Source organism: Callorhinchus milii, unplaced genomic scaffold, assembly GCF_018977255.1.
Source record: "Callorhinchus milii isolate IMCB2004 unplaced genomic scaffold, IMCB_Cmil_1.0 Scaffold12, whole genome shotgun sequence".
NCBI lineage: Eukaryota > Metazoa > Chordata > Chondrichthyes > Chimaeriformes > Callorhinchidae > Callorhinchus > Callorhinchus milii.
The window spans coordinates 2476741-2501817 of record NW_024704753.1 but is presented as its reverse complement, the minus strand read 5'-3'; the positions used below and the strand labels follow the sequence as shown (position 1 = coordinate 2501817).

Here is a 25077-nt window from a genome sequence, read left to right as displayed (position 1 = left end):
TTTACATACTGTTTATATATAAGTTTTTTTTGTGAGTGTTTTTTGGGAGAACACAGCAACTGTGGGCAAGTTTAAGGCTCAATGTGAAAAGCCATTACTTTGTTAGCAATTTATCATCCAGGTGGAAGAGCAGAGATGCAGAATATGGGACTCGGAAAGTAAATGTCTTGTTTTAAAATAAAAATAATTTGACAAACTTCTCCTCTGTTTCCTTTGGTAGCCTTGTGGATGATCGATGTGTGGTCCAACCAGATGCCGGAGACTTGAACAACCCGCCTAAGAAATTCAGAGGTGAGTCTCGGGCCTAAAGGGTTAGTGAGAAGAGCAATAAGAGAAATGAAAGTTCTGTGTCCCGTTTACAATCTGACTCAACATAGACCGATCTGGTTCCAATGTGTGCAATTGGTCATCAACCAATTTAATGGTCTCAAAACTCTACGATTAACAAAATGGGTCAATCCTAAAAATCTGGTTTGTTTCATAATTAGTTTCGAAGGCCGTGTAATTCCACTTAGTCCTAACCTGCGGGAGCCGTTTGCCTTAAAATATAAGTTGGGGAATTCTGGTTAAATCCTTAATTTCAGCCTAAAATTTGAAAGCCGGTTTTCAAACGTTACACTGAATTGAAGAGTTCCCCACAGTTCTAACCACGTCCTAATGTTTAAAGCAAAAGACTGTTTTGCAGGCTAAGACTGGGTGGAATTTTGGGCCACGTTTCCTTTTTGCAGTGGTGACTTTTACAGTTTTGACGCGTGACTTTACCTAAATGGCCCTGTTAATTCTGAATTCCTTTGAGAGTAGCTCTTCATTTGTGCGCGGAAAATTAGGTTCCTTAATCCCGATTGGATGACGCATTTAATAATTGGTTATTCCCCATTTGTGGAGCGTTGTGGCACACAGCATTGTGAACGCTGTTAGCGCATTAACCTTCCTGAACCTCTGTTTTGGGATCTTGGGTCTTGCTGTAATAATAATCCTTGCATTTGATACAGTCAGTGCCTTATCTTGCCTCAAAGTTCTTCGCTGGACTTTATTGCGAAGCGTAGTGACTGTGCCAAAGTAGGTGAATGCGGCAGCCAATTTTTGTACCGTAATGCCCCACAAACAACCGTGAAGTTTTATATCACACACACACACGCACACACACACCCCCACTCCCCCCGCCCGCCCAAAATGATAGTGAATGCTGTCGGATTGTTTTGGAACTTTTGATTGGGGTCAATTAGAGCACGAGATAAGAGGTACAGAACCTTGTGTGGTACCAAAACATCTGCGCAGGACTGTGCCACAGTCAGGGTCAAACCTTCACTGAAGAGATTTACTCTGGCAGTGAGGAAATTGCCAAAGTACTCGTTCTGGCTTCCTGTTCGAGGATGTAACATTCTGTCTGCGCTGTGTGTGTGGTGGGCATCTCTCTCTCTCGCTCTATTTCCTTTCTCTCTCCTTTCTTTCTCGCTCTCTCTCCCCACCCCCTCTCACCCTCTGCCTGTAGGTTCTGTTTACCATTGGAATAGACTCTGCCATCTGGAACTGTTTGATTGGTAGCGTGGTTACCAGTGGTTGTGGACAGGTGTGTGTGTGTGTGTGTGCATATCTCTATCGTGACTGACCCCAAAACAATGTTATCAAACCCGCAACTGTTTTTCCCGGGCAATACTTTAAAAATTGAGATGCTGCGTTCAACTCGTTCGATACCACACAAATGTCGTAAACAGTACCCAAGATTGACAGCAATCTCTGGCCACAAGTCTGATCGCGATCTACCATCATGAACAATGGCAGACGTGCGCATGGAGATAAATTCGCTGCCTGCAGCGATGACTGCTCTAAGTGGTGGCAAGAGTTAATAGCAGAGCTATAATTGGCCTTGGTGTGTGTTTTTTTTTGTGTGAGCCAAGTGTCTGACACATGCGGAAACCCATCACCATTGCTTAAAAGCATCCAAAGCAAACTGAGAATTCCATGCATCCCACCTCCGCATGGAAATTCCACAGACAGATTGTTGAGAACCTTGGTCCTCGGTGGAACAAACTAACCAGCATTCCTGCCCCTTGATATCTACTCAGTACTGCACTCCCAATGCCGATTGGGTGGCGTTTGGTCCACTTTCTCACCTTAGTATCGTACGTTCTGTTTGATATACTGTCTTCCGACGTGAACCTTCATTGCAGAAAAGGAATGGGGCTCTGAATTCGCTTCATTTTATTTAAACCACGATTGGAACGTGGGTTAGCGTCAGACACTAACCCAAGCTTTGGGTCATGTTAGTAAACTCAACTCTGCTCTCATTGAGCATCAAGAGGGGAGTGTGGTTTGAATATTGGGTGGGATGCGGCTTGGGGAGATCATCCTCGCATTCGGTATAAGACCAGAGAGTCTCAAAGCACTTTGCAGATAATTGCTATAGACGTGTAGTAACTGTAATTTTTTTTTAAGCACTGTAGTGTAGTGACCGTGTATTTTATTGGTGGATACAGCAGCCAATTTACGCACGGCAACCCCCCCCCCCCACACACAGCCATGAAGTGAAACACTAATTGTATTTGGGGGATTGTTGGCCAGGATACCGGGTAGACAGATACTCCCTTCTCCTTCCAGTAGCACCATGGGATTTTTAACATGCAGGGCAGGCAGGACTTTGGATCTCATCCAAAGCACGACACCTCCCCCGGCACTGCATTGGAGGGTCAGCCTAGACTGTGTGAGTTTAAAGTCCGCAATGGGGCTTGAACCCACAACCATCTGCCTCTAAGGCAAGAGTGTGAGTGATTTTCTTTTGTGGTCAGCCGTGTGTCTGAGACATGTGGAAACCCATCACCGTCGCTTAGGAGTATCCAAACCAAGCTGAGAACTCCACGCATCCCACCCACACGTGGAAATCCCAGAGATGGATTGTTGGAATGAGATGCGCTCGCTCTCTCTCTCTCTCTCTCTCCCTGGAGGATGCATCCTGCTTACCTGTTTCCGGAAAGTATGAGGCGTAGGTTGGCTCGAACCAAGGCTTGCGGACTGCAGAGTGTTGGTCTGAAAGTTTAACCAGCGACTGAGCTGGACTGACACACTATTTGTGTGCATTTGTCGTCTTATTATTAGTTTTCCGAGGAAACCAGTTCCAAATTAATAGCATCCTGTATCTCCCAAGCCTTGCCTCAGCGTAGCTAGGTGACGGATGAATTGTGAAGGGAAATTGACTAAACCCATTCTGAAAGGAAGTTGATAAGTTAATTTTGCTCTGATGTGAAGCTGATTTCTCTTCCTTAACCAGCAAAGGAGGTACATGATGATTGAAAGCATTTTAATATATATTGTAATGTTCAGTTTGCGTTCCATTATATCTTTGTGTACTGAAACCAACAGGACATATCATTTTGGAGCTTGTTTGCTGTGAGATTTCCCCCCCCCCCCCCCCATAAAAGCTGATCATTAAATGACCAACTAGTTTCCAGGCTTCTGCCTATAACTGAAACTAGCGACAAAGAGAGAGCTCAGGCTCGGTCTGACTCCTTGCAGGGACACCCTCCTGACTTGTACCCTCCCTCCCTGGGTTCAAACCCTGCCTTGAGACTTGCCTCTTCGATTGTACTTTCAGTTTCCTCTCAAAGCGCTTCCCAGAATCTACTGTAAAGCGAATTGACTGTATTTTGTGGACGGAACCTGACAGCCAATTGCGCACAGCAGCGTCCCCACAAACAGTTTTGGATTGAGTGACCAAATTATTTATTTTTTGAAGGGTTATATCACCCCCGGAAAACCCATCCGCCAATCGACTAACAACCGGGTTCCTAATTACTGCTCGGTAAACCGAGGCGGGTGGAGTAAGGAAACTTGCCCAGCGTTTTTGCCCTGCTGGGGGATCGAGCCCGGGTCCTCACGCTTGCGAGGCGAGCTCTCTAACCACACATGCCATGCTGACCCCTTCCTGCCTGTCCACCTTAATTATCCCCATCGCCAAACCCTTGAACTGTTTCAGCAAGTCCTGTGGCAGTTGTTTGCATCTTGTCCTCCGCACAAGCTGCGCTGGGACCTGGGTAGTTTTGTGTCGAGGTTTCCAAAGCTGATGAATGATGGTCAGGAAAGCCTTGGTAAGCTGAAATGTTCTCGAACACTCAGCAAGAAGCACGAGTTGGTATGAATTCATGTAAATATCGAGGGGACTTTCGTCTTAAAAGGCCTGACAGGCGCAAGCAGAATTGGAGAGAGAGCCTTCCTCCAGTGTCTGTTCTTTATAAAGGTTTTGTAAACTGTGAGCTTCACTGATGCGCTCCTGTCTATCTGTGCGGCTTTGTCTATTGAAAGGGTGTGTGCAGTTGGGGTTAGAAATGTAAAGTGATTTTGGAACGGTAGATGCAGCAATGTGTATCCTTGTTTCCTTCTACACCCCCCACACCTGGGTGTATGCCGAGGCGTGTTACGCGATTGCCTGGAAGGGTGTGGGGGGCAATTAAGAGAGCCCATGTGCACTTTTTGCTGTTAATCAAAAATTAACTCTTCTTTGGATGCCCCTAGCCAGAGAAGAACAAGTTGTCTACTGAAAATAAATCTCACAGAATTGAGGAGGGCGAGATGGAGGGATGGGGTGAGGGTGAAATTGAGGCGAGAAAAAGTGACGGGCGTGAAGAGTCCTGTAATGCTTTGGTTAGAGCACTCGCCTCGCGAGCGAGAGGATCCGGGTTCGATTCCCGGGCAGGGCGAAAGCTTCGGCAAGTTTCCTTACCCCACGCGACTGTTTCCTAGCAGTAAGTAGGAACCCGGTTGTTAGTCGATTGGCGGATCAGTTTCCGTGGGTAATAAAAACTTTAGTCACTCAATCCATATCTGTTTGCGGGACGCTGCTGTGTGCAATTGGCTGCTGCGTTTCACCCACAAAATATCGTCCATTCACTTTACAATATATCCTGTGAAGCACTTTGTGACATCTCAAAGACGTGATAAGGCGCTATAGCAAATGCATCGATTATTATTAGCTCGTTGAGTCTTTGAATTCAGATACTGACATAAACATCGTAAAGAAAATCTTTCCCCTTTGAGCTGAGCCCTGTAATTGACAGAAACAAAGCCTGATCTTTCAGAGCATGTTTTGCTCTGCTCCCCTCTGGACAAGGCAGTAACAAGTCTCTGGGCAGGAAATACAACTTCCTAGACAACCAGTTTATTTTCAGGATCGTCTGGGATGGGGTGGGGGTGGAGGGGAGCAGGACAACTGGTATAATTGACTCTGCGAGTTAAAGGATGATTGTGTTTACAGTGGGAGGGTTTGATTCCCTTTGATTTTTCTCTATCTGTCTCGGTTCGGCCTGACAGCAGGAGAGTACAACTCCGCAGCGTCGCGATGATGTGCAGATCCCACTCCACTTGATAATAACTTGGCTGCCGTTCCATTGTCTTAACTTTGTGCTGTAAAGTATGTGGCGGTCCGGGTTTATCCCGAGGTTCGAGGCCTATTTTATGCCACAGGTCACTTGCTTTAAGTTGAGCGATTTATCTATTCGTCTAAAAGCCGAACTGTTTTCTCGTAAAATCTTTGAAGCTTACAAAGCTTTCCCCCAACACCCCCCCCCCACCCCCCCCCCCGTTGTAATTTTTGAGATGTCGTAACTGCGGTAGGGTTAACCTGCAGGGATGTGTGAAAGCCATCACTTTTCACTGGGTTCTCGTTGCCCCCAAGTCTCGTCGCCCCCTCCCTCCCCATTTTTGAAGCCTTTTTTCACTGGAATGGGTGGGGGGAAAAAAATTCCCTGTGTGTTGCACTCTTATTAGTCTGCTACTTTCGGATTTTTTTTTAGAAGGAAACCAAGCGAGGGCAAATTCTCCCACTCTCCCCCCCCCCCCCCCCCCCCCACCCACAGCTCGGTCACCCAGTCAGCCGTGTAAAGCGCTCTCGAGGCGTCCTCCCCACGTGAAAAGCTCTGCGCGATCGCAAATTGCTAAAGCGACCTTTTGTGAGGTGGCGATATTTCGGCAGCACTCAGTACAGTAAGTGACCCTCACCTTCCCACTCCTTCTCCCCCTTCCCCCCCCCTCCCCAACATACGCACACACTCCGCAAGTAGATGGTAAAAGTCACTTAGATGCACGTTTTTAGTAGGGCAGTGTTGAGTCTAGGCTCACTAATGAGATGGCCTCCACAGACCTGTAGATTTTCTCCCGCTCCATCTTTTGTCACGTCTCCAGGGTCGTTTGACCTACTTATTGGCATAACTTATTTCAGCAATTACAGGCACAAATAGCAAGTGCAGGAATATCTTTAATGCCTGTCTGGCTCCAGCGGTGGCTTTGTTAGCATTTCTATTCTCTCGGGGCACATTCGCGGGTATTGACTGTGCCCGTGAAGGGTTTGGGAGTCTTCTCCTCGGGACTTTCTCCTTTTCCTTTCAGTGAAAAATATAATCCTAATGAGTTTGTTCCAGGAGTGTGTGTGTGTGTGTGTGTGTTTTTTTTTGAAAAATCACAGATGCTAGCGTTTGGCAGAGTTTAGCTACATCACAACCTCCAAGCAACGAAGGCAGGTAGCAGTGAGTAACTTTACCCGTTAACGTGCCACTTAGCTGGTTACCCATCTCACAATACCAGTTACCCATCTGGGAGTGAGGGGAGATAGGGGAACCCGATGTGATGATCTGGCTTTGCTGCAGCCTGGTCTGCGACCAGTTGCTTCGCTCAGTTCACGACGTCTCAATGCGCTTCACGGGATATCCCGTAACGTGGATTGACTGTGTATTTTTGGGCGAACCCGGCAGCCGGTTTTGCGCGCAGCAGCGTCCCACAAACAGCCGCGGATTGAGGAAGCAATTTTTTAATTAAAGTATTATTTGGAGGATCTGAATCTGAACCCTTTTTTTTTGGGGGGGGGTTTTTTTTTTTTTTTTGCGCGTCTGGATGGTCAAACTGATGGAGTGGGGAAACTTCAATTCAGATTAAAGCAACGGATTTAGAAGGGAAATGGAAACCCAGAAGGCTATAAAAGAGCAGAAAAATAACCATACTCTTTAATTGAGGTCGCCCATTCCGTCAGGAAGAGGTAGCGGTGTGGTTGGAGGGTTTGGTGCTGTTTCGAGAAGTCTTCGATCGGTCGCTATGGCGATGGAGTGCGTCTGAGTGGTTCTCGGTTTTGATTGAGAGGTTGGCCTCGAAATCGGTATCTTTTTCATTCTGTCGCACTGCAACCAAAGTGGCTAAGCATTGGTGCTTAGTAGAGCATTACTGGGCCATCGGGTTTGCTGGAGACCACATCCTTCCTGTTTGGTGTGGATGGGTCAATGGTGCACGTCAACAACTTGCACTTACACAGCGCCCTCCGTGCAGGGCAGTGCCTCGGAGCGCTTGACAGCGGCGGAGCCCAACTCCGAGCCCGAGGGGGAGGAGGTGACCGTAAACACGATCGGAAAGGAAGGCTTTTAAGCAGAGCTTTGAAACCGTGCGTGTTCCACGCGAGAGCTTTCAGCAGAGTGTGTATGTGCGTGCGTATATGTATAGGGGGTTGGTTGGGGGTGGGGGGGATTCTCATTGTTCCTGGAGTAAAATGGGGAGGGAGAGCGCGGAGGAGATCCAGAGCTATTGTCCTGGCTCGACCGGGCCAGACCCTGATCTCATGCCCGATCCCCTGGCAACAAAAAATGTGGAGTGTAAACATAGCCAACAACACCAGTGATCCAAGTCTCATCTCCTTCCATTGAGCCCTCAACACCACGGTTGCTAAAGACGCTTTGGAGAGTTTGCAATTAAGTTTTTCTCACATAATAGATATATATATATTTTAAATATAAACCAGTACTCTCATCTCTTCCCATTCCCCTCCCTCCACACCCCCCCCCCCTCCTCCAACAACCATCCTCTGCCAAAAAACATCCTGCTGGGGATCGGGGGATGTTTAAGGAAAATGTTTTACTGTGCACCTAACTGGATATTAAACATTCTTCCTGCCCCCCCACCTCACACCATGACAAAGGAGAGATTTTTCTTGTAACGGGATCTTATACAGCAACAATAGCAACTCGCAGTTACATAGGGCCCTTCACGCAGATTAGCTTCTCGGAGCGAGAGAAACGTACGCACCACTAATGCACATTATAATAATCCTTGCATCTGATACAGCGCCTTATCACATCTTTGCGACGACTTAAAGCTCTTCGCAGAATATCCTGCAAAGTGAATTGACTGTGTGTTTTGTGGGCGAAACGTAGCAGCCAATTGAGCACAGCGTGACCCACAAACCGTCGTGGATTGAGCGTACATTTGTGTCTTAGCTCCTCTAAATTGCGAGCTTGTTTTGTGTGTTTTTTCATCCAAGGCTTTGCTGCAATCCAAACCTCTGTTAAAATGCTATGATCTAATGCTCGCAGCATCCAGCTGTGTATCAATATGTCTCTCGTGTCACAGAGGCACACTGCAGCTCAGTTTGGGGGAGGGGGTGAAGGAGAAAAAATGAGGAGCGAGAGAGAGAGAAAGGGGGAAAAAAAAAGGGAAGGAATACTCCGATGCATTTGCTGTTGTCGCTGAACACTTCAAGGAGGGGTGGGGGTGGGGGGGAAGAGGGTAAAAATCCTAGGGAAGATTCCTCCGGAATATTCAGCGCATCTTTCATCCCGTGTTGTAAAACTCCCCGATGACTTCTTTCATTTTTCTTTTCCGAGAGAGAAAAAAAAACGACGAAAAAAAAACAACCCATTCTCAACAAAAATAGCAGGGGCCGTGTGAAACACTCTTACTACTAATGGACTCCCGCAAGAGTTGGTCTCTCGCCAGACTCCCTGCCTGCGGAGTTTAGTTCTTCTAACTATTTCTGTATCAAATCACTGTCTGGGTTGGGTTGATGGTTACTCAATGCTGTCTTCGGTTGCCTGTAAACTAAAAGCACTCTTTTTTTTCCTCTCTCTCTCTCTCTCTCCGAGCTCTCTCTCTTACGCTCTCTCTCTCTCTCTCTCTCTCAGCCCCCAACCCCTTCCTCTGTAGATTAGGGGCAAGAGATGTTGAGCCTTCTGTAGAGCAGTTGTGCATCACTGTTGAGTTCTGGCCACAATTATGTTCCAGTTTAAGGCAAAACAAACATACGGTATGATGGGAATGGCAATTAATAGCTGGTTAGAATGTTGCTTCGAAGTTGATTGACTTTTTTTGTCACAACTAAAAAAAATGCTGAGAGCAGTCAGAAGGGGACAGAAGAGATTGGGAGAGAGCGTCAGGTTAGCTGGTCTCTCTCACCACACTGTCTTGTCTGTGTGTGTGTGTGTTTGTACGGCTGATGCCTGGAGAAGGAATGAAGCGCTTCAAGTCAATGACTTTGGCATTTGCACCTTTTTAGGAGCCAAGTTAGGTTCTGGAACTGAGCCACGGTGAAGTTCTACCAGAAGTCAGCTAAGTATTTGTAGACATTGATGTAAGAAATAAACATTCCTGGCTATGACAGTGGTAATGAGGCCACTAAGATACAAACGTCCATGTTTAAAAGCCTTTTTTCAAAAAAATAAAAGGGAGACAGACAGATGACAGAGAGGTTGCTCTTAATGGAAGACTCGTCTTTCTAATGATATATATTTTTCTAGTTTAAAAAAAAACATTCTTTGTGACTAACATTACTCTCGAGTAGATTGATGACTCACGCAAGTCGCTCTATTAGTCCTGTAGTGTAGTGGTTCTCGTGCTCACCTCGCAAGCGAGAGGACCTGGGTTTGATTGCCGGCAGGGCGAAACCTTCGGCAAGTTTCCTTATTCTGTTTGGAAACGGAGTAAGGAAACCCACGCCTCTGTTTACCTAGCAGTAAGTAGGGACCCTGTTGTTAGTCGATTGGCAGAAAATTGGCAAAAAAGGAAAAACACTAGGAGGAAATGAGTACCGTATGTTTTGTTTCCCTCACAAAATATACCATCAATTCTCACTTCACAGTATATTCCGTGAAGCGCTTTGAGATGTCTCAACAAAATGATCAGGTGCTATATCAAAATACAAGAATTATTATTATTATTTTATTATTATTATTCCATTGATACCCTTTTCCCCTACACTGCAAAGCAAGGTCAGTGCAGGTCTTTGGATATGCCCTACGGGAGGCACACTCATTGCTGCTGTTATTATTGTCTTGACACAGGTTTACTTTGAGGTACTTGTACTTGGAGATTTATACCATGTGGAGGGATTTGAGGCAGCACATTCTACATAGAATTTTCTTCACTTAAAATTTGCACAGAGACGCGTTTGCGAAATGTTCGCGGCTGTGGAGGGGTGGACTTTGTGGTGATGTGGGTGGGGGGCGAAGAGAGAGAAACTCTTACCCAAGTTTGGCACTCGAATTCTGCACATGTTTTGTGTCGACCCAACAACAACAAATTATACTTGTATGCAGCGCCCTTCACGTCCCAGGGCGCTGGACAGTCAGGGGTTTGCGACCCGAGCTGGGTCTGGAGAGCAGGTGGGGGTGGCAGAGTGGCCAAAGGGGCACGATCGAAGAGCAAGACGGGACTTGAAGGGGGCAAGAGAGGGGGTGAGGCGGAGGGATTTGCCGGGATAGACTCGTTGAGAGTTGACCCAGTGCCTGAGCTTCGCTTGCTCTAGCATTGCACGTCACGGACTTGTGCGGACAGGACCCACTCCCTGCCACCAAATTAAGGCTGAATTTTAAGAGTTTTCCACAATTCTGCCCAATCCTAGATTCTAAGCACAATGGTCTTGCGTTGCTAAAACATGGTGGAATTCTGTTGCGCTGATGGGGAAAGTGCCAATGCTTCTTTGCCCCACCTCTCCCCCACCCACCGCATCCTTAACGAGAGAAGAAAGGCCAGCAGGGGTCAGCTATTCAGCCCCTCGAGCCTGTTCCGCTATTTAATAATAATCCTTGCATAATCCTTCCAGGCAGAGGGCGAAACCTTGGGCAAGTTTCCTTACTCCACACAGAGCCTAATAATAATCCCTCCAAACCCAAAAAACAATAATAAATTGGTCATTTTCAATCTACGACTGTTTGTGGGACATTGCTGTGCGCAATTGGCTGCCGCGTTCGCCCACAAATATACAGTCAACTCACTTTACAGTGTGTTCTGTGAAGCACTTTGGGACGTCCTCCCGACGTGAAAAGCGCTATATCAAATGCAAGGATTATTATTATTATTATTTGATATAGCGCTTTTCACGTCTTCCAGACGGGGGTTGCCCTTGTAATGTGGTATTGCAGTATTTTGGAAGGTATTTTGAATGCTTTGCTCTGGTCTGCCGTCGAGCTGTCACTCACTAACGCAGTGCCACGCTCTCCGGTTATACTGGAAGGCCGGTAACTGATTCTTCTGCGGTCGTCGCATTTCTCTTCGGTTTAATTCTGACAACCAGCCTCTCGCAGTCGCCGTAAATCACACCTAACGTACTTAGCCTTCGTTTACGCATGTTGCAAATAATAACCTCAAGAGGCAGCTTAAAATCGTGACTCTCTGGCCATCTTATCACACGACTATCTATCTCTCAGGGGTCAGTACAGAGTCTTAAGCACATCACAAGCCATGAACTATCAAGCGCTTTGAGACCCTTGTAGTCTCCATATTTTGAGGAAGGACTCTTATCGAATTCTCGGGCATCCAACATCTCCTGATGAGGAGAGAGAGAGAGAGCGAGAGAGTGACTTTGCAGCAAACAGTGCCCACGCCAAATGCGAATGCTTAGAATTCAAGGCAAAAAGAATTGCTTACACTGGCAGAGGAAGTGGTTTATCTGGGAGTTGTGCACATCGAAGCACGGACTGTAAAACACACACATTCTTGGGCTAACTGATGGTGAGTGGATTCATGTACCATGTGGATCAGTCTGTGCATGGATAATAATAATCCTTGGATTTGATACAGCGCCTTATCACGTCTTCGAGAAGTCTCAAAGCACTTCACAGGATATACTGTAAAGTGAATTGACTATATATTGTGGGTGAAATGTGACAGCCAGTTGCACACAGCAGTGTTGCACAAACAGTCGTGGATTGAGTGACCCAATTATTTTTTNCTCTTTTGAGGGGATTATTACCCCTAGAAAAGCGATCCGCCAATCGACTGACAACCGGGTTCCTACTTGCAGCTAGGTAAACAGAGGCGTGTGGAGTAAGGAAACTTGCCTAACATTTAGCCCTGCCCGGGAATCGAACCCAGGTCCTCTCGCTTGTAAGGCGAGTGCTCTAACCGCTGAGTTACAGGACTGAATGATCTCAATCCAGCCAGAGCCAACCCTCCCATCCAACGGGGCAATCAGTCTTTGCAAAAGAAAAAGTGAGCACACTCAGAGAGTTCCCAGTTGCATAACCTTTTAGTTGTGGAGTCCTGTAGCATAGTGGTCAACCCGCTCACCTTGCAAGCGAGAGGACCCAGGTTCGATTCCCGGACGGGGCCAAACCTTGGGCAAGTTTCCTTACTCTACACGCCTCTGTTTATCTAGCAGTAAGTCAGAACCCAGTTGTTATTAATTTGTGGATTGCTTTTCCAGGGGTAGCAATCGCTTCAAAAAAAGTAATAATAATAATAATTTGGCCACTTCAATCCGCGACTGTTTGTGGGACACTGCTGCGTGCAATTGGCTCCTGTGTTTCCCCACAAAGTATATAGTCAGTTCACTTGACAGTATATTCTGGAAGGACTTTGAGACATCTCAAATGTAAATATTATTAATAATCCCTCCTGTCAAATTTTTTTTAGCAGTTAATCCGTGACTGTTATTTAGGACATTGCTGTATGCAATTGGCTGCCACATTTCGCCCACAAAATACACAAACCAATCCACTTTACGATATATATTCTGCGATAAGGCACTATATCAAATGCTGTTATTATTATTATTATAACCTACGCAAGCCTTAAATCGTGTTGTGTGTAGGTGCTTGAGTTGCACTGGGCTGAGAGGCAATTTCTATTGTGGCTGTGTAGTGTTCAGTGGAACCCAGATGGATGCATCTTTCTACAGTATATCCTCTTGTGGAAAACTAAACCTTTGCAATTTCCTGAAATAGACATTTTTTGGTAATAAACTGAGCCTCTGCTTTGCAAGCACAAGGCATGCCAGCCAGCAAGCCTTGGGCGAGGTTGGGGGGGGGGGGGAGAGAGAGAGAGAGCGTGCGGAGAATGACTATGCTGGTTTTCCTGCAGTTACTTTCTTTCTGTTGCTGGGCTGTGACCACTTCCCTTCCAGATATGGGAGGACGGTATTCGCCCCTATGCATCCCCAACCCCCTATCAATTTACCGCTCGCTGGATCATCGTAAATCACAGACGCCTCTGCTTCGTAACCCACAACGAAGACTTGTGTGCGGAGGCGAGGCCTTTGTCAAAACCGTGCAAGCTCACCATGCGCTGGGCAAAATACTGCAGATGCTGGAAATCTGAAATAAAAACAGAAGGAACCCACAGCGCAGCAGGTCAGGCAGCATCCATGGAGAGCGGAAAATGAGTTCTGACGAAAGGTCATCGACCTGAAACGTGAGCTCATTTTCCTCTCTCCGTAGATGCTGCGCGTGCCCAGCCACTTCTGGTTTTTATTAAAGATCCACTGGAGTGGGTGGATAAATTCCAGAAGCTAATGGGAGACTTGTGGAGACGCACACCGTTTGCCCGCTAAGAGGAATACATAAAAGGAATAGTGAGGCCGTGGATTCCTGTAGCTCAGTGGTTTGAGCGCTCGCCTCGCAAGCGAGAGATCTGGGTTTGATGCCCGGCAGGGCAAAATGTTAGGCAAGTTTCCTTACTCCACACGTCTCCCTTTACCTAGCAGTTAGTAGGAACCCAGTTGTTTGTCGATGGGCGGGTCGCTTTTCCGGGGGGGGAATAATTCCTTCCCCCCCAAAAAAAAATAAAAATAATGAATTGGTCACTTCAATCCACGGCTGTTTGTGGGGACGCTGCAGTGCGCAATTGGCTGCCGGGTTTCGCCCACAAAGTACGCACAGTCAATTCACTTGACAGCATATTCCGTGAAGCGCTTTGAGACGTCTCAAAGACAGGCTAAGGCGCCGTATCAACTGCACGGATTATTATTATTATTTTTTACATTGTCACTTGGGGTGCTGATCTCGATCATTAAAAGGATTTGACTGAATTAAATGGGTACCTTATTTTTTTTCCCCATCAGTGGTGTGTCTGGCTAATTGCTGCACGCTGCCAAGTTTCTGCACAGCCGGCTCTCCACACAACCCTGAAATTGCACCTCGTGAGACCGTTTTGTGTTGCTTCCAAATTTAAGGTGGCACGGACAGAATCGTGGAAGATGCTTCGATTCAGTCTTAATTTGGAAGCTGTTTTTTTTTTACACACCCGCGTGTGTAGGCGGGGATACTTCCCGTTTCCGCTCCCGTTAACCCTGCAAGCCAAGGTCCTCCCAGGTAGAGTGGTCCTAGCTGGACGAACGGCCACAAAGCTTGCCACGCAGTGCTCTTTGTGTGTGTGTATTTTTTTTTCCAAGCTGTTTAGACACCCAGCAGTTACCCCCAACGCACACGCCGTGGCCCCCAAGCCTTGGCTCTTGCCAACCTGTACCTAATACGCTCTGGAATTAGGTAAGCAGGATGCATCCCTCCAGGGAGAGAGAGTGGGCATTCCATTCCAATAAACATCTCTGGAATGTCCGTCTATAGTTGGGATGCATGGAACCGGTGACCCGGCCACCTGGAAGTCGGTCGTTGACTGGGGTGTCAGGGCACTCTGTTTATATTGACCAGGCACTGTCAGACATCAGTCTCTCTAACTGGGTGGTAGTTGATGATGCCATTCAAACATTGCCATAACCCTGATGCAACAGGTCCTTTGCTTCACCCCAGCCTTTTTCTTTCTCCACCCGCCCCAACCCCCCCCCCCCTCCCAACCCACACACTCCTTCTGACGGGGAGCTGAGCTGTGTCCCCGATTTTCTTTTTCTTTCACAATGTTGTTGGTTTGCTGCACAGAGCCGAAATCCTGCCATGATTGTCTTGGAAGCAGTTTAAAGGGCCACAGATAGAAACAATCTGATATACTGTATATTCCATTCCTCCTCCTGCCCACCCCACCAAGGCCTGCTCTCCTCCACCCCACCACCCCCCACCCCCCCACCTCTGACAGTGCAATAATAAGCTAATCACCATTGGAATGAAGGCATAGTTGAGGGAGATGTTGGCTTTTAATGGACTTCAGCCTATCTCTTGCCAAACGGCCTTCACATTGAGGCGTTGCGGTCCCCGCACAGTTTACAGTAAATGAAGAAGGTTCGATGCAGTTCCTTAAAAGAAGTTGCAGCAAAACGCCTTCCAAGTCGTGGCTGTGTTTTAACCATTTGCCAAATTCTGTGCGTTCCGAAATGCCACGATGATTTGCTTTGGGGTCGGCCAGGCGTTTGACACATGCAGAAACCCATCACCGTGCTTAAACCCGTCACCCAAACCAAGCTGAGAATTCCCTGCATCCCACCAACACATGGAAATCCCAGAGATAGATTCTTGGGATGGAATGCGCACTCTCTCCTCTCTCTCTCTCTGGAGAGACACATTCCTGTCTACCTAATTCCGGTAAGGATTAGGTGCAGGTTGGTCAGAGCCCGAGGCTTAGGGACCTCATAGTGTGCGTTGGGGTAACTGCTGGAGTCTAACCAGCTAAAACCGCACAGCTTGTCATTGATATTGCCGTCCGCCAAGCTTTCCCGCTGATTGTCCTGCAAGCACCACCCAACCCTGTTTTGCTTTGCAGGGTTAACGGGACTTGAGTGGGAGGATTCCCTGCCCCCGGGGACTGATCACGTTAGTCGAGTAGATCTTGACCGGGGGCGGGTGGGGCGGGGTGGGGCGAGTTTTACCCAGGCACGGTTAAGGAGGGTTCGAGTGGAACAACTTCGGTCAGAGGACGCACGGGAAGCGACGTCAGCGCGGTTTGCGCAGAAAGCGAGGTTAACGGTGGCCTAACGACCTGGAAGTCGGTGGTTTGAGTGGGGCGGGACGCTCTCCTTATATTGCGGCATCTAAGCGATACAGGCCCCTGAAGGCTTCATATTCCTTATCATCCGAGAGCTGACGTGACCTTGTGGTTCTCTTCTGAATTTAGCACAAGGTGCAACGAGCTCTTGACCCTCTTGTCACTGCAGTTGAATTTGACGTGTTGTGTTTTTTTTTTCTTGTCGTGGTGTGTGTGTGCGTGTGTTTTCATGAATTGCCGGCTCTGGCACAGGTCCATTTCTTTGCTGCACGCACAGCATTCAGGCCCCCTATCTCTACGCCGGAGGTCAGATCAAGTGTCGTTTCTGATAGGCGGGCAGACAGGCACTCCGACTTTGAGGAAAGTGGGGCTGTTCGTATTGACACGTCCACTTGCCTTGTTTGGTAATGTAATGCTTCTGCACTGCTGACTGAAGGAGGCAGCGAGAGGGTGAGAGGCTGGAATCGTGGCCCACTCTATCTCAACTCTATATCCGAGAGAGGAGAGAGAATTGGGGGGGGGGGGGGAGGGAGAGAGTGGGAAAGATGCTGCTTCTCTTAAGATAAGGGAAAGGGAGTGGTCCACGTGACACACGGAGCAGTGTGAGCCAAATGCACGCTGCCCCTTGTTGACCGTTTACCTCTCGCACCACCTTCCCTTTATTTTCCAACCTCACTGACCCAAAGCTTTGATTTGTTTTCGTTTCCTTCGTGCCTTTGTTGAGTCCCGTAGCCCTCGCCTTCCCGCAGTGGTCTGTTGGAGCCAGATGGTGGGGGAAAGGGGATGTTGTCCACTTCAACATGGCCGCCAGTAACACCAGCACGTGCTAACGTGTCACGTGCGTGTGGTCAGACAGCAGACGAGTTGACGTTGTCATGTCGTGACTATGAGATGTTTCCAGTGAGGTGTGAATGAATGGCCTCAGTTGGAGAGTAAAGTGAGTTGAGATACTCGATCAACTGGGGGGGGGGAAAAAAACCGTTGTCAATTGGGGTGGGAGGAAACATTCTGTGTTCTTTTGTTGAGAGCAAAGATCTCATTGAAAGCATCGACATGTGTGTGTTTGATCGGGGAGGGGGGGGGTAGGTGGAGTGTGTTTTGGTTGGGGGCTGTGTGTGTGTGGGGGGGGGGAGGTGTGTGTATGTGTGGGGGTAGAGAGGTGTGTGGGTGTGTAGGGGGAGGGGTGTATGTATGTATGTGTGTGTGAGGGAGTTTTTTTGGAGGGGGAGGGGGCTGGATCTGCAAACACAGCGTCTTTCCTATCTTTGATCTTGTTTCGTGCAGTCATTCTCATATTTTATCTATTTCCTGCCGTCCAAATTGCGTTTCCTTTCAAAGCTGGGAGGAATCCAAGGTCTTTTTTTTTTCTCTCTCTCTCTGCCTTTCTTTCAAGAAAAAACACTCAACCGCATTTAAAGTATGTTCTCCGCAGTGACCCCCATAGTAACGGTGAACTTAGACAGCAACTTCCTGCCACGAGAGAAAGTTTTATTGGACCAAATCCAGTATGGCAGCAGCTGGGTTGCGTTTGAGTATGTAAAGCTGTTTGGGGGTGGGTGGAGTGGGTCAGAAGAGAGGGGTTGTAATGTCATGGGGGTCAGGAGAGCAAAAGGTTTGAAAACAGATTTCTTCAGGACTTGCCTGGCTTACGTTAACCGTCTGCTGGCCTACCCGCCCTTGATCCCTGGATTACCCATCCCACAGTCCCTCCGACTTGCTCCCCCCCTCTCCCTCCCTCTGTTTTAAGACCAGGTGTAGCGGGAAATCTTGAACTCTCTCCCCCAAAAGGCTGTGGATTGTTGGATCCATTCAAATTTTCCAAAACCGAAGGGGCTAGATGTTTGTTAGGTCAGGGTGTCGAGGGATATGGGGCAAAGTTGGTCATTGGAGTTGAGGTACAGATCAGTCATGATCACATTGAATGGCGGAACAGGTTCGAGGGGCTGAATGGCCGACTACAACAACAACAACAAAATTACATTTCTAGAGCGCCTTTTACGTCAGGAGGACGTCCCAAAGCGCTGAACAGTCAGATGTCGGGGCCCGAGGATGGGGGAGTGGTGGTGTAGGGGTGAGGGAAGGGAGAGAGGTGGGAGGGAGACCAAAGGCACGATCTAAGAGAAGGGTCTTGAGGCCGGCCTTGAAGGAGGCGAGGGAGGAAGCGAGGCGAAGGGACCGTGGGATGGAGTTCCAGAGTGTGGGGGCAGAGAGGCAGAAAGCCCGGCCACCGATGGTGGGGAGGGTCGGGCTGGAGACATGGAGGAGGTCGGAGCCTGATGAACGGAGGGAGCAGGCAGGTTGGTAGGGAGTCAGCAGGTCAGAGAGGTAGGAGGGGGGGGCAAGGCCTGTTCCTATAAGGCCTGTCTCAAAACTGACCTCTTTGATTTGTGTGTTTGGTCACCTTTCCCCTCCCTGGGCTGCTCGGCCCCCACCCCGTCCAACCAGTGATGTCCAGTGCTTCGAGGTTCCCTCCCAACGTGAAAGGCACCAGGTATAAACGTGAATCTTACCGGACTCCAACACAAAGCTGCAATGATAGTTTCAAGCACAGCTTTGTTTTCTTCCACATCTTCTGTCTTTTGCAAGGCTTTCGATCTTTTGGGGTGGGGGGTGGCTGGGTTGGCAGAGGGGTTGGACATAGGGGTGGGTGAAAGAGTGGGGGAGGGGGGAGAAGAGGGGGTGAAGGGGAGGGAAAGAGACTTGAAGCAAGTGACTGAACTCTGATGGAGCACGAGCCTTGCTCTAATGTGCTGGCCTGTAGAACTATCAGGTTGTTGAGTCACATTTGGTCCGGTGTTTCTAGGCACTACTGTATAATACTGCACCTTCGCTGCACTGTTGAGAGATTGTCTTTAACGCTACGTTGCCAACGCAGGCCATAATTCAGGCATTGAGCTGTAAAATTGTCTAACGGAATGGGTTCAATCATCATTTTGTGATTTTTTTTTTAAAAACCTCAATCGCTTGACTCACTGGATTGTGAGACAAGATTGTGCGCTCAAAGTCCCTGACATGGGACTTCCCCTTCACAAGTACCTACAGGAAGGTCGACTTGTGAATGTCAATGAAGGAACTTGGATCAAATTCCTGACGTTGTGAAGTCTCATTTCTGTTCTCAGAGAGATGACATTTGCTTCGTTTAATGGGACAATCCCAGATTCTCTTTGTCTGCAGCCAAATATTCAGTGGGTTACAGAATTCCTTTAGGTCAGCATGACTTCTCTTTCGCTCTCTCTCTCTTTTTTTGATCCCGCCAATCTTTTCATGTTTTACGTATGGAACAGGCTCCCTAGGGAGCCGGCGGAGGCAGAAAGTATTGATTCTTTCAAGGACAAATGGAGATAGATTTCCATTAAGACATAATATCTGGGCATAGATACAGTGTATAGTTTAGGACACGACATGTCAAGCAACTGCCAGGAAGGTGGAAGGACAAAGTGGATGGACCTTGGTCTTCTTTCACCTCGCAAATTCCCATGTTCTTATGTTTCATATAATTTTAATGCGACTCTCAGTTTGACTCGGTTGATGGACAGCCTGTCTCTTAGGTTCCACTGGGGTTCTTGGTCCAAATTTTTACCCAATGATCTCTCTCAGGAGATGCTCACATGGACAAGTGTGGACCTGGGTTTTAGGGGTTTAGGTCTGATGTCCAATGCAGTCGGACAGCTTCCTGATTCTCCCCATCGAGGCTTGCACACGAATGTTCACAACGTTCAGGGTGTCCGTGAAAGGAGTCTTAAAGGACCGGTGGGATTGCTGGGACCAGATAGCGACTCGCTCACAAATGGGGAAGTGCCGTCTTATCTTTGTGGTGTAGATTCAGCTCCAAAGGCTGACCTCCAATATCGCAGGACATGTCGGTATCTCCATCTCGGTGCCACCTTGTTGGTAAGCTCTGAAACCCTCTCTCCCCACAATCCCTCCGCCTTGCCCTCTCCCTCCCCACTTTCAAATCCCACCCAAAGATCTTCCTTTTTGATCTTGCTTAAGGTCACCTCTCTCTCCCCCCCCCCCCCCCCTCTCTTCCCCCTGGCTTGGGGTCAGACTCCACCATTGTCAAGCTCTCTGGGACGCTACCCCGTGTGAAGGGCGCGCTGTAGATAAGAGTTGTTGTAAGGAGCCGCTGTGAGATCAGATAACGGACAGAAAAATGTGGCGGGTTGAGTCCCTGCCCAATGATCCCCTTGACGCTAGTGGTGGGGCAACCTCATTGGGACCAAATTTGGAATAAACTGCATCACTCAACACTTTTTTTTGTTTATTCTTCCAATTCCCTTCCCGGTTCAGTCAGATGGTTTCAAATAAAACTTTGCACCATTAACTAGTTCGCCTACAAAATATACAGTCAATTGGCTTTACAGTGTATTCTGTGAAGCGCTTTGAGACATCTCGAAGACGTGATGAGGATCTGCATCAAATGCAGCGATTATTATTATTTAACTCGAGAACACTGTGTGAAAAAATCGGCTGTGCAAATCGCTTTATTGCTTAACGAGGCTGCGCTCTGCAAAGTCTAAGGTCACTGAAGGTCTGCTCTGCAATTGCTTGAGTAATGAATCGATCAGCCACCTATTGTGTATCCACCCGTTTATTTTTTTCTTAACTGAAGAAAAACCTCGCCTTTGACGGAGCACCTTGTCCCCATTGAAACATCTCCAAAGTGCTTCGCGTAATAAGTTACTTTGATGTATCACTGTTATGAAGTCAGCCACAGCTATTTCTGTACCAGCAACTTCACATGAATAGCACTGAGATGAAGGGCCAATCTACGTTTTTACTGAATATTGGATGAAGTTACGAGCAGACATAACCCTGGTTTAATCATCTCACCCAAAGAATGACATCTCCGGCAATAACGTGAGACTCTGTTCCTTCTATCTATCCATCTGTGTGGAGTCCTGCAGCTCAGTGGTTAGAGCACTCGCCTCGCAAGCGGGAGGACTTGGATTTGATTCCCGGCAGGGCGAAAGGTTGTGCAAGTTTCCTTACTCCCAATGTCTCTGTTCACCCAGGGAATAATCCCTTCAACAACAACAACAACAACAACAAGATTCCATTTATAGAGCGCCTTTCACGTCAGGAGGACGTCCCAAGGCGCTGCACAGTTGGGTCATGACCCGAGCAGGGGGGAAATGGTCAGGGTGAGGGGAGGGAAGGGAGGGAGAGAGGAGGGGGAAATGGTCAGGGTGAGGGGAGGGAAGGGAGGGAGCGAGGAGGAGGAAGAGAGTCGAGAGGGGAGCTGAAGGCACGGTCAAAGAGAAAGGTTTTGAGACCGGCCTTGAAGGAGGAAAGGGAGGAAGCAAGGCGAAGGCACTGGGGGATGGAGTTCCAGAGCCTCGGGGCTGAGAGGCTGAAGGCCCGACCACCGATAGTAGGGCGGTTGGGGCGGGGGACGTGGAGCAGACCGGAGCCAGAGGAACGGAGGGCACGGGCAGGTAGGTAGGGGGATAGTAGGTTGGAGAGGTCGGAGGGAGCAAGGCCGTGAATGGCCTTGTAGGTGAGGATGAGGATCTTGAAATCCTCATCCTCACCTTCAAAAAAATAAAATAATTTGGTCGCTCAATCCACAACTGTTTGTGGGACGCTGCTGTGCGCAATTGGCTGCCGCGTTTCACCCACAAAATGTACAGTCAATTCACTTTACAGTATATTCTGTGAAGCGCTTTGAGACGTCTTAAAGACGGGCAGGTAATTAGAGTTAGGTCTGAAGATCAGCCATGATCTTATCGAATGGCGGGGCACAGGCTCGAGGGGCCGAATGGCCTACTCCTGCTCCTAATTCTTATGTTCTTATAAGGCGCTATATCAAATGCAAGGATTATTATTATCTATGGTTAGATCACAATCCCTGCATTTGATACAGCGACTCTTCACATCATCGAGACATCTCAAAACGTATCACTGGTGACTGTATTGTGTAGGCGAACGAGGCAGCCGATTTGCACACAGCGACGTCTTGCTGAAAGCTGTGAGATGAATGACTGATTTTTATGCAAGGGATTGTTAGCCAGGACACCGGGAGAGAGAAACTTCCCTCTCTTAACATCTACCCGAACAGGCACAGATGGGAGCTTGGTTAACAACAACAACTTGCATTTATATAGCCCCGTTCACGCTGGGTACCGTCCTAGAGGGCTTTAATATCTCATTCAGAGGACGGCATCCTCCAACAAGGCAGTGCTTGATGTGTTTCCCCTTTCCCAAAACCCATCGCTTTCTTACAAAGTGCTTGAGACACCAAGGTTTCTGTCGGGGGGGGGGGCAGGAAAGGGGTCATCTACCCGCCCTGCTAGAAGATGTGAACCTAAAAAAGAATAGCGGGGTGTGGGGGGGAGACGGGGGAATGTGAAAGGAAGAACAGGCGTGTTTTACCTGATGTACAATTCAACATGTTGCGTGTGAGAGGGCTGGAAACGTAACATCTTAATCTTTCGGTGAAATGTATGGCTGTGTGCGGATTGAGACTAAACAACAGTGACTGTGAGCTCCGCAGGAGGATTTATGCCATGTTGGAGTCGAGGATTGTGGTGCACTTTCTTTCCCTCAAAAATCTAGTCTACTCTCTGGGTGGGAGGGAGAGAGGATTCGGTTCAGTCTGTGTGTGTGTGTGTGTGTGTGTGTGTGTGGGAGTGTGTGTGGGGAGGGGTTTGGCAGGAGTCACAGAGAGAAGGATATCTCGAATCCTATAAGGAACCTTGACAGCCCCAGAGTCGAGTGCTCTGGGATGCTATCTTGCGTGAGGGGCATTATATAAACGCATGTTGTTGTCGTTAATAAGGGGTTGTACAGGGTATTCACGAGTTAAGGTTGGGGGGGGAGGGTTACATGACTTTGTGAACACTGTGTTGTTAAATGTGGGACCTCTGGACTTGAGGAGGGGAAAACTTACTGAGAATTCCTCTCCTGATAGTTCCCCAAAGACCTTCGGACGTCTAAATACAGTTACACACTTGTACTGAACGCAATAAAGTACTTCTAAATGCAATTAACATCATTCTTCCACGCGTTTTGCTTGTTGGTCAGAGTTTGCTGTAAATGTCTTGATGCATTCAAATGATTCACAGGAAATGAATCGTTTGGATTACAGGAGAAAGAAGGGAACTTATCTTTTTTTTTGTGTGTGTGCACGTCTTGTTTTCACAGACTGTCTGTTTAAGCTATGTCCCATGAACCGGTACTCGGCTCAGAAGCAGTTCTGGAAAGCGGCCAAACCAGGCGCCAACAGTACCACGGACACCGTCCTTCTGAACAAGCTTCACGTGAGTACAAACACAGCGTCCTTGCCTCCAGCCGCTACAGGATTTGCAACTATCGACTCCCAATTCTCCACGTGTCTGTTTCCACCACCTCTACACTTTTCCTTCCATTCCTCTTCAGATCGTACCGAAATCCTTTTTTTTTAAAAAAATAATAATAATCCGGTCACTCAATCCATGACTGTCTGCGGGACACTGCTGTGCGCAATTGGCTGCCATGTTTTGCCCACAAAATACACAATAACTTCACTTTACAGTATATTCTGTGAAGTGATTTGAGACGTCTCAACGATTATCAAACCTGAGGATTATTATTATTCCATTCCATCCTATTCCTCCTTTCGTTCCTCTCTTTCCACACCTCCCTCCCTCCCTCGGGAAACGACAGGAATCTGAATGAGGGCTAACTTGGTGTGAGATCTGTACTTTAAGAAAAATTGGAAGGTCATCCAGGATCAAGCGATTACAAATAAAACAGGGGGAGAAAAACGAGTTAATATTGAATTCTGGATGGAAAGACTCGGAACACAAGATGTGTAAACACAGGATGTTTTCTGTCTGGAACCTGACATTCTTCTGCTTCGAGACGTCTCCAAGCGCTTCACAGAGTATCATGTAAAGTGAATTGACTGTGTATTTTGTGGGAGAAACGCGGCAGCCAATTGCGCACAGCGGCGTCACCACAAACAGTCGTGGATTGAAGTGAACAATTAATTTACATTTATTTTGAAGGAATTATTACTCACGGAAAAGCGAGTCATCAGTCGACTAACAACCGGGTTCCTACTTAACTGGTAGCATGTGTGCAAAAGGAAATATTTGCTGTAGTTATTAATTAGTTGATCAAATTGAACGTCTGTAGTTGACTTGAGCTGCCCTGTGTTTTAGCTACCAAACAGCTTGTAGAAGCAACGAGTTTAGTGGAATATTTCTACTTACACTCAAACTAAATGGGTCGGAGCAGCCCAAGACATCTCCTGATGCTCCATCGAAGTGAATTAGGCGCACAGTCTCCTCACAATATTGGACATTTTCCCAAAGATTCTTTTAGCCAATTATCTTTATTGGCCAGGGCTGGTGATTTCTTTTTTTCTTCTTCTTCTTCTTTTGCTCCTCATAAAACTAGTGTTGGCCTTAAATTATAGTTGTAACCCCTTTTCCAAGAGGAGATATTTCAGCAAATGGTCGGCTCCTCGGTCAATGGGTTGACCTTTGCTCAATTGGCGTACTTGAGAAGAACGAAGGGTTCCTTTCCTTTCCCTTGCAACCTAGGCTGTCAATTCCACCCAAGCCTAGGATTCGAGTGTGGTCACTTCTGCTCGAAGGTCAGCGCTCGTGAATTGTGAGCTGTGAACGGATGCCTCGTCAAACACTTTATTTCTGCCTAACTGGTGTGGTTAATCAGAGGTTCTGATTATTCACCTGTTTTCTTTCTTTGTGTGGGGACTGTTTCAATGGAGCAAAACTCCCATCAAGCCTGCTCTGCCTGTTTGCTGGGTCATGACAGATCCTTTCAATAATAATAATAATAATCCTTGCCGAGAGCTTTATCACGGCATCGAGACATCTCAAAGCACTTCGCAGCCGGGTGTTTGAATGGTTCAGTCACGGTGTATCCATTCAACTCTCTCTCCGTTTTCAGTCAGGGCATCCAGAAAATGTGCTGCGACAGAACGTATGGTTGGATGGAAGGTGCCTTTGTGGTACCAGGCAACCGAGCAAAGTGTACGACAGTAAACTTCCTGATAACTCATCGCTCCGAAGGAAAAGGGTTCAGTGACGAGTTATCAGGATTGGCGAGTTAGACATATAAATATATATATATATATAAATACATGAATGCAGCCAGGATATTGACAACATGATGACTTAAGTGGCAGTGCCAAGTTAAGCCAGGCGTCGAGTTATCAGTTTACTATATTTACGTTCT

General features: G+C 47.6%; 1 protein-coding gene and 1 non-coding gene across 2 annotated transcripts in view; one reads left to right on the top strand and one right to left on the bottom strand.

Annotated features, from left to right (window-relative positions):
- Window positions 1-25077, top strand: part of itpr1b (inositol 1,4,5-trisphosphate receptor, type 1b) — a 133513-nt gene that overhangs the window by 4419 nt on the left and 104017 nt on the right. The window contains exons 3-4 of the mRNA XM_042339713.1: window positions 221-291; window positions 23035-23150. Coding sequence (XP_042195647.1) covers window positions 221-291; window positions 23035-23150 — 187 coding nt within the window. The remainder of the gene's footprint in view (window positions 1-220; window positions 292-23034; window positions 23151-25077) is intronic.
- On the bottom strand, window positions 12089-12162 carry trnav-uac. The gene has a single exon. It is a non-coding gene; the product is annotated as a tRNA-Val (tRNA).